Here is a 9654-nt window from a genome sequence, read left to right on the forward strand (position 1 = left end):
CAGAAAATTAAGCATTAGCAGTGTAGTTTAGAATGTGTTTCTTTTTATTGTAAATCCTTTCATAAAAATTAATTTAATGATTCTCAAGAACTTAAAACTAGCGATTTAACACCCTTTTACTTTTACATAAAGCGCATAAAGAAGGATGCCTTAAAAGTATTTATAAAATGAGTTCTGTGGGATAACATCAAGTGTTGAATAGGCAAGGACTGTCGTTAATGGTCAATAAATTATATATGTTGCTTACAAAATACATTCGATACACGATGGTCAGAGGACGCGGCTCAGAAACGTATTTGAAGGATGATGCAGTAATATGCATAAAATTAGTTTCTGTGAGATAACACTAAAGGGCTTTAGTTGATGGTCAATAAATTATATTGCTTAACTTAATTAAGACCCATTCGACACATGGTTAGGGAATACGGCTTGGAAACGTGTTCAAAGGTTAGTTAAAGTAATATGCATTAGTTTCCTCTGTTTTTCAACCAACTTCCGAAGTCACAAAAGAAGTTCAATGCAGACGTCAAACTTCCTTTATAAGTAGGGAATCCTCCATTTAAATGAGAGAAGAAAAAACCCAACACACGAGGGGTTTTGAACGCCATGGCTGCTGCAATGCAAACAATCTCCGAATTCCACCGAACAAGACACCTTCAAGAACACTTGAAATTTTCATTTTCTCTAAAATCGTGCACTGACTAGATAAGGCTAAGTAGCGGATGTTGTATCAGGACGACGGGTATTCATAGCAGTTAATCAGCATTGCGTATAACATTGCGTAAATATTGATTGCACCTTTCGTAGCTTAGACGGTATTGTGTAAAGTTAATGCGTAAGAATTAATCGATTCTGGTTAGTAAGAGTGCTGGTACGGCTGCAGTTTCTGGCGGCGTTGGTAGCAGTACGTCCAAATAGCAATCACTGCCAACTGTGTTAGCAGGAATATAGTGGCGGCTGTGATGAGGCCTGAGAGGCATAAAAAGGAGAAATAATAAAAGTGAGCATATTAAAAGGACTTTAATGGCTGCCGTCTGAGGAATTACACGTTCCCGAATCAAATTTAATGAGCTTACCAATGGCATTTACGCAGAACCCGTGCCCCTCCTCGTTGGCCGTAAACGTGGTTTCATTGCCGTCATAATAGTCGCCGCTCTCCTGCTTGTCCTGCTTGAAGCCGAACTTATCTGTAATCTGGATGGACTGCACCAGCAGCATATCACTGGGAGCCGCCTTCTTCGAGGTGTCAATATCGCGACGTGTACGTGGTAGATCAACTGCAAAGAGCATTATATGAACATCAAATAATCGTTGCGGCGAGTGTCTCCCCTCTGATTAACCCACCTGTCGAGTTTAGCGATCTCTTCTTACGGCCGTAGGACAATAAGGACCGGAATTCGCCGCTGGTGTCTTCCTGCTCGCACTGGACTGGCTCGCAGCTGGGCATGCATGGCGTGACCAGGGCCCGGAACTGAACCACCTCGCTGGAGGGGAACTTGAAGGCGTCGAAGTTGGAGAGCAGCACCTTGCCGGAGAGGGAGGCCTTGTAAATGGGTCCCATGATGAAGTGGTCTGTCGGGCAGCCATTGGAATCGATCAGCGTAATTTCCGAGTTATCCACACCGTCCATCGCCACCAGTTCCCGAATGAATATCTCGTACGGGCTCTGCTCGTCAACGATCTCGAACTTCAGAGCCAGCGGATCGCCGACTTCAGCGGAGCGCATCATATCGGAGCCATCTCGAGAGGTGATGCGCATGATAACGTTCGGTGACTCGACAATAACCTCCTCGGAGAGTGCCGGCAGAATATCGCCGCGTACGTCCAGATCGACGCCGTTGCTGACAGTCTTGTTGGTCAGGTCGTACTGACAGGCCAGGGCTAATCCCAGATCGGACGACGTCACAATCATGTCGTGGTGCTGGATGATTATATCGTTGACGTAGCGCCCGGCACTGCTCTGTCGGACATTGCACTCGAGATCATGATAGTTCATACGCAGCTCAAAGTCCAGGGCACTCTTGACATCCACCGAGCAGGACTTGGGCGATCCCTTGGCGTAGACCTTGCCGTTGAAGAGCTTGGAGGTGCGAATACGAGCCAGCATGTCTCCGCCGCCGCATTCGATGGTGACATTGTAGCAGGAGGCCAGCTCGTAAGACGATGCCTCGGGGACATCCAGGAAGGGTTCCTGTACATCGACCAAAGTGGCACGGCTGTGATGCGAAAGTCGGCAAACCATATCGCCGGTGTCATTGTAATCATAAGTGTGGCACCTATTTTTTATAAAAATAATAATAGTTTTAGTAAAAAAAACTATAAGTAAATAGTCGTTTAATAACTCACCTGTAGGGCGAATTGAGACACAACTCCCGGCACTCGTCAATGCTACTAACTTCCTGATAAACCGAATCGACCGTCTTCAGAATGCGTCCCGGCAGGCGTTTGAACTCGCACAACTTATTGGGCTCTTCGACACAGTGATTCTCGAGGTAATCACTTCCTTCGGTTATCTGGAAGGCGTTGGAGCCGGCTAGCGTTAGGCGATCCAACTCACTGAGTTCGCATGCTCCAGAGACTCGTTCATAATTAGCCGACCTGCAGAACACGGAGAAAAATGTTTTAGCTTGGGCTTGAGCATGAGCTCCTTTCTGAACCGAAATTTAAATAATTCAAGTATATTTATAAGCTACTTGAATAAATTGTTAAAAAGATTACAGTTTATTTTGTTAATTTTTTCACCATATGGATTAGTAGGGCCAGAATTTCTTACCTGCATGTGAATTCATTTTCGCTTAGGCAAAGTTCAAAGCACTCGCGTCTGGACGCCACCGACACGGTACGCTTAACTTCCGTCTTGAGCTTATAATTTTGTACACGATCGACATACCAGGCTCGGGAGCAGGGCTTCGCCGAGAGGCATGATTTTTGGCCATAAATGGTGAACACGGGGAATTGTGATTTTGTCAGGGCACCTACATACACGAAAGGTAATTATAATTTAAAGTAAATACACTCTAGTTAAGTTAATGTCGTAAGTAGCTTACCCGGCAATTGATCGGCGTGGGCCGAGAAGAACACACAAAGCCCGGTCTCGTAGTTAACTGACTGGCAGGTTTTATTATTTCTGCACGTCTCCAGGCAATCAGTGAGCATTAAAGTGCCCGGCAGAGAATCCATAAGTTTTTCAGGAGCCGAGAACACATACCTTCCCATAAGAAGGGAATTATTATATTTCCTGCCTGATTAAACACCAAATAGCTTACCCGGTGACGATTTCGAAGCCAACCAGTTCTGGGTCGCAGTCCACAGGCGCATTGTCGTAGTAGATCCCGTCTTCATCCGAACTCGACGAACCGGATAAATCCGAGGAGGCTGGAACATCATAGGCAGAGTTGCGAGTCTCCGCCTGATTAGCTGGCACCACTGTGGCCGACTCGGATTCAATCTGGTTTATTTCGGTGATGGGGGTAGCCTTCGCACTTCCAGGTAGCTCTGTTTGGCCTTCTATCTCTTCGGTGGAAATAATTTTGCTGGCATTAGGAAGAGGCGCTGCTGTCACCGATTCGGCGGCCAATCTGCGCACGCGCAAGTGCTCCTTGGCGGCTGCCGCGCTGTAAAGCATAAGAGCCAGAAGGAGTTGTCGCATGAGGCGAATGCGATGTGGTGTCTTGGCCATTATTTAAATTTTATATCACGTAGAAGGCCTAAAAATAAAACCAAGAACAACACAATCTATTACAGGGTGTGGGGTTACTTTTATTAAATTAGTTTGATGGTAAAATGTGTGTACGTTGCAGGGATATTGTCTCAATCTATCCAAATTAATTTGTTTGCCATAAGGCGTAACGCGAATTATGGTATCCCCATTGCCCTACCCATTGGGAGAACAATATCACGGCTGGTAAACTTTGTAGAGGAAACGGGCCTCACGTCGATGACCTCTTGCACTATTCACCACTAGACGGCTTGGATTTTTTCTGGTTCGCTGAGCTAAACTCTTGCGCAACGGCCAACTTAATGGTCATCGCTTATGATTGACGGTTACGTCGGGAAGACTATCAAGGGGTCATGAGCTCTAATTTTTTGCCAAGTACCATGTAGAACTTGTTTGGTAAGACAGTCTATTTTCTATCTCCCCTTTTCCCCTATTTTTTTGCTGTATTTTCTCAATGCATATTTCGCGAGATGATTATTGCCAATTCTGGATGCATAACGCCAACTATATTTTAAATATTAGGCAATGAAAAAGGTATAGTGTGTATATTGCTTATTAGGAACCCACTTGGAGCATGACTTATGGGCCTGCTGGCTGTTAAGATCTAACTGTACTATTAAATTACATATATTCCATATTTATTCTAAGCCGCCGGACTTGATGGCATTACAGTTATTTTCCGTGAATCCCATCGTATCTCATGAATAACCATGTGTGCTGAAAAGTTTTGTGTGTAATAGATACATGGACCCGAGACAGGGTTCTTCTTCAGAAGACCGTACGGACGGACAAGTGACTACACTAATCCGGTGTGGCGACGCTTCTGCCCAAAACTGATCTGCCATCTTTGAAGCTTTGTGGCATTTCCTCCAAACACGGACACACAAAACATACCGTTAATATGATTCATAAACCTTTACACACCAGAACGGCCAGAACGAGCCGTAACTTAATTAGAGTTAAAATGCTTGAAAGATTTTTGAATGTTTCTTTTTCATTTCCCCAGCGAGAATCCACTGGGTGAAAAGAATCGGCCCGGCACGGTCCGGTCTGGTCTGGTCTGGTCTGCTGCACATGGACATTGTACTGGCATACAAATGTATCAATGCCTTGTAAAGAATGGCCACTCAGGAAGCTGCATTATAACGAGTCCATGACCATGTTATTGTACAAAAATCTTGTAGAAAGCGGCAGAAGAATTAGGTCAATGATTATCGTCAAAAGTTGTTTGGCTGAGAGCATAGACACCACACCACACCACACCACACATATACGATATGTCTGTACCCATTGAGTAGTGTGGAGTTTGGGTGGCTGCGCCCGCAGCGATCAGCTCTCGAACCCCGATCCGATCCCAACCGGTAATGGTATGGAAACCAGGAGGAAATAGCACTGCCTAACTGTGCCGCTGATCACAAACGATTAGAGAGAAGCGTCATTTATAGCCTCAATTACAGTTAAATGATCACCAGCACCGGCCTTGGGCCCAATCCGGAGTTGATAAATTGAAATTTCTTGCCGAAAAGCTACGGGAATTTATGGTTTTAAGTATTATGATGGCGATTCTAAACAAAAAGCGAGAATAATTGGTAGGGAAATGTCTTTGGGCAGGAGAACGAAAGATATAAGAATTTCCTAAGCGTGACAAGTTATGCTCACAAAGCGTACTCATAACTTTAGCTACCAACAATCTTCATCGTCGTTTAGAAACAATAATAAGTTAAAAAGTATACAGTTTAGGTACTTTTTTTATACCTCCTAACACTTTCAAACTTTTCTTTTTAGTTTTAGTGATCAGCAGCTGCTAACTTGATTTTAATTTCTTTTCCCTTAATAGTCTTTTTATTTCCGAAAGCGCCTAAACCTATTCCAGCGACCGACTTCAATTCCACTCACATTCAGCCTATTTTCTGACGCATGATGTAATTAAAAGATCTACACCCAGCCAAGAAAGTCAATAGAAATCCGTCTATTGAGCGGAGCCGCCGAAAACTTTCACCATTCTGAATGTGTTAATGACTTCATTTCTTTAGTCACCAATATTTAACGGTAGATATCATCGCACACACTGCCAAATTAATTTCCAATTTTAGCCAAAGTTTCAATGATGACTTTGATGATCATCATCTACCGTCAGAGTACGTAATTACAACCCATAATTTCCATCGATTAGTTAGATTTGGTTGTTTATTATTTTGTAATTTAACTGTCTAGGGGGCTCGATATAGTTTAACGTTCTTCAGGCCATCAAAGTCACGTCATCCAGCCGTCCAGTTCAGGCCAAAACGGACGTCCTAATGTTCGCTAATGTTTTGACGGAAGCTGAAGACTGGTATCTGAAGAACATAACATGCTTTTGCATTTTAACACACAGTGCTTTGCTTTTGTGCGTTTTTGCTGCAACATCAGCATCTGCAGCAGCAGTTGCCGCATCAGCAGCAGCCTCTTTTCTTTGGTCTTTCAGTTCACTTATTCAGAATGATTGTCTCCGTTTTTTCAATGCTGGCATAGTCATCCGTCAGCCTGATCACTGCCGTTTAAATAAACCGGTTAACATTTTTTGTTGTGATTTTTCTTTGGTATTTTGCAGCAAACTGCAGAAAAGGTTTTAATATCTTTGTGTTCGGCGCAGGTACACAACCTTAGTAAGGGAGTTGCGTCTCCCGAATTAAATCCAAGCTGCCTAAATTATAGTTTATAGTCCGTGCCACAATACTATGACTTTGAACAATTACCTAATTAACAAAAAATATGGGTATGATTTTGAAAATAATCTATCCCGAATTTAGCCAAGTCACTTAGGAACAAAACACTTTCGCAACATATAGCACTTGACGCAGCGGAGAAAGATAAAGCCGAACTTGACCATACGATGGTCGCCGCAGAACTGAAGACTTCAATGCCACCGAGTGACTTGTTATAAAAATTAGTTAAAGAAGTTCTGGAGGAGCTGGTGAGCTCCAGCAGTCAGGCAGGCAGGTTTGTTGTCTTTCGGTGGAGCGCACAACCTGCAAGTCGTTGGAGAACTGGAGAGATTGGGACAGAAAGACGGCCGAACATGGAATTCTTACAAAAGAAAGTCGCCAGCAATGGGCTGGATGCTTCGGGCCTCAAACAAGAATCTCAAACAAAAAGAAATTGTTGGCATGGCAAGGTAAATACGCGCCGCTCGGTCCGTATCACCTGTACGGAACGATCTCTACACACGCAAAGAGCTCGAGCGAACTCAAACTTGTTGGGGATGCAACCAGGGGCTATAGCGTTCATAGGGAGGTGTAATAGCGGTCAACGATCGAGAACAATGTGCACCTGTTTTCTCTCTTTCCGTGCTCAGCTCTCTTCGCCTGTTAATAACATCTACTATATGGTAACTACATAGTATTTCGACTAAGTTTCCGCCGCACTAGCGGCGAAGCTCTATTCATTTTCTTATGGGCCTTTTAATGTTTGAAACCCCAAACTTGGGCGTATTATAGTAATGGGTTTTTCTTCTTAACTGTCGCGTTGCGTTTTAACTTCTTTTCACTTTCACTAATAGTACCGGTGTTGTAAACATGTGAAATCGTTTCCTACCCATTTTCTCCTATTCTAGACGCACACGCCTAATCGGCTTAAATTAAATCTAGCGAAACAATTCGTGTGGGCTTACTTTTCAATGTTTACTTTTACCCAATTTCAAACGCCCAGACAGATCATTGGTCGTCTTATCGTCCAATCTTCCCGATCTGTGAAACTTGAATAGCCCACTTTATTGGCAAAGCGAAGCCAAGATTTGTGTTGCTTCTGCGGCACAGCTCTTTCAAAGTGAGTTTGGTATGTAAACCTAGAATAGCCCATCAAACGGTGTTTGATTTCCAAATTTATGGGTCAAGCTAATGCAAATCAGTTTTGGAGTCCGTTTCTCAACAAACGGGTCGTGCTTTGATAACAAATTGGACAAACAATAAAGGCGTACGGACGAGATTTTGGCCATTTATGCTACTAAAAGAGATGAAATAGTCGCCAAGCGTCAAAATGAATAATAAGTAGACCAAAGAAAGTCCGTTTTAGCATTTATTGAATGAATCACGGGATATTCCATATATATGGCACAAATAAAGCATTATTTAAATGGGATATAAAATATAAATGGAGCACAGATTAGATTTATTTGATACTTTAATAATTAATAGTAATAATATGTCTTAAAATGTGGTTAAATATTTTAACTTGCTAACGATATTTTTGTAATTTAAACACTTTTTATCTAAAAAAACCGTTTGTACTTTATTATGTAACGGTTCATTTTGTAAATTGGTAGAAATATATTACCTCGGCATTGAAAGAGGCGGTTTTGCTTTCATAAAAATTCACTCAGCTGGCTTCTGTACCTTAATTAGTAAGCTTCTTAATCACTTGCTACACGAACGTTTAGTTCCCGGCCTGCTTTATATCTTCTTCTACGGTCACTTAAGAGATAATTCCTAATTACAAAATAATGCACACTTATCGCAATGTAGGCTCATTATTTTCCACGTTCTTCTGTACTTAAGCGTGTGTTTTTAAAAGCAACGCATTCCTATTTTTCAAGATTCTTTCTTTCTCGGCCAAGTGCGAACGATGTACAAACTAATGTGGATATTTATTTTTTTTCTACTCGACGTTCGCCAAAGCCACGAAAATCATATAGATCCCCGTATAGTTGGTGGATTTCCAGCGGATATAGCCACCATCCCGTACATAGTATCTATACAATTATATGGAATCCACCACTGCGGCGGCTCAATAATAAATAACCGAACCATTTTAACGGCGGCCCATTGCTTGGCCGGAGTTTCGCGGCGTTTGCTGAAAGTCAAAGCCGGTGGAACCACACGCGATCCAAAAGATGGAAAATTATACCCGGTTGCTGCAGTTTATCACCATGAAAAGTGGTCGGCCAAGACAATGGACTATGATATTGGCCTCCTGCGTCTAACCACTGCTATCACTTACTCCAGAAAGGTTAGGTTTAATATTGGTGTCCCGAACGGAAGACTTACTTTACCAATTTTTGTCCATAGATAAAACCTATCAAAATAAGCTCAAAAAAGGTAGCGGATGGAAAATTTGCTACGATCGCCGGGTGGGGCTTTACAAGCAGCGATGCTCAAACTTCCCAAGGGTTAAGATATGCCCGAGTGCCAATAGTGAATCACAAAAAGTGCACAAACCTATACGGGAAAAGGGTGACTGATCGAATGGTATGTGCTGGTTACCTCGAAGGTGGAACTGATGCCTGTCAAATGGACTCCGGCGGTCCACTTGTTTTTCAGGAAGAGCTGATTGGCATTGTGTCCTGGGGCGTGGGTTGCGCCCAACCCAATAAGCCTGGCGTTTATGCGCGGCTTGAAACTTTGGCCTCCTGGGTTAACACAACTTTGAATAAAATAAAGACTTAAAGTGAAAGACTTAAAACTTAAGTGATTGACGAAGAATCCACCTACAATTCGTTTAAGTATCGTTTAAAGTATTCCTTAAGAATCGGATTGGCCAAGATATGGCCTACCAAACGAACAATATTGACGTTCCATGCATTTTTCCCATTTTTGAAGGGGACCCTCCAGAAAATTTGACAAAAAATCTAAAAAATATTGTGTTCCTAGATTTTGATGCAGATTGGTGGCAAATCAATCCACAAATCGATTAAGGTATTCCGCTTAAGAATCGGATTAATATTGGCCAAGATGTGGCCTTCCCAATGGGCGATATTGGTGTTCGATGCATTTTCCCCATTTTTGAAGGGGACCCTTCAGAAAATTTGACAAAAAATCTAAAAAATATTTTGTTCTTAGATTTTGATGCAGATTGGTGCTAAATCAACCCACAAATCGATTAAAGTATTCCGCTTAAGAATCGGTTGACTATTGGCCAAGACGTGGCCTTCCAAATGAGCTATATTATCTATCCATGCATTT

The 9654-nt window shown here is 42.6% G+C and overlaps 2 protein-coding genes across 2 annotated transcripts; one reads left to right on the forward strand and one right to left on the reverse strand.

Moving 5' to 3' along the window:
- Positions 1-21: 21 nt before the first annotated feature.
- neo (neyo) lies at positions 22-6619 on the reverse strand. The gene is made up of 8 exons (XM_017231323.3): positions 6454-6619; positions 3267-3707; positions 3048-3208; positions 2774-2975; positions 2347-2598; positions 1345-2276; positions 1077-1277; positions 22-969 (listed from the first exon to the last, which is right to left on the reverse strand). The coding sequence occupies exons 2-8, from the start codon at positions 3677-3679 to the stop codon at positions 857-859; spliced, it is 2274 nt and encodes a 757-aa protein (XP_017086812.2). The 5' UTR covers positions 3680-3707; positions 6454-6619; the 3' UTR covers positions 22-856.
- Positions 6620-8295: 1676 nt separating this feature from the next.
- On the forward strand, positions 8296-9138 carry LOC108134422 (trypsin-1). Its single transcript, XM_017254717.3, has 2 exons — positions 8296-8701; positions 8761-9138. Exons 1-2 carry the CDS (start codon positions 8318-8320, stop codon positions 9136-9138), a joined length of 762 nt encoding a protein of 253 aa, XP_017110206.2. The 5' UTR covers positions 8296-8317.
- Positions 9139-9654: the final 516 nt, after the last annotated feature.

Source organism: Drosophila bipectinata, chromosome 3R (genome assembly GCF_030179905.1).
Source record: "Drosophila bipectinata strain 14024-0381.07 chromosome 3R, DbipHiC1v2, whole genome shotgun sequence".
NCBI lineage: Eukaryota > Metazoa > Arthropoda > Insecta > Diptera > Drosophilidae > Drosophila > Drosophila bipectinata.

What these genes read in the sequence shown, in the direction of transcription:
- neo (XM_017231323.3), bottom strand. Translation starts at nt 3,679, where the DNA reads ATGGCCAAGACACCACATCGCATTCGCCTCATGCGACAACTCCTTCTG. An exon ending in TGTCTCAATTCGCCCTACAG is followed by an intron (nt 2,277 to 2,346) that starts GTGAGTTATTAA and finishes TATAAAAAATAG; the next exon opens with GTGCCACACTTATGATTACA. An exon ending in GAGATCGCTAAACTCGACAG is followed by an intron (nt 1,278 to 1,344) that starts GTGGGTTAATCA and finishes TGCTCTTTGCAG; the next exon opens with TTGATCTACCACGTACACGT.
- LOC108134422 (XM_017254717.3), top strand. Translation starts at nt 8,318, where the DNA reads ATGTACAAACTAATGTGGATATTTATTTTTTTTCTACTCGACGTTCGC. An exon ending in CTATCACTTACTCCAGAAAG is followed by an intron (nt 8,702 to 8,760) that starts GTTAGGTTTAAT and finishes TTTTGTCCATAG; the next exon opens with ATAAAACCTATCAAAATAAG.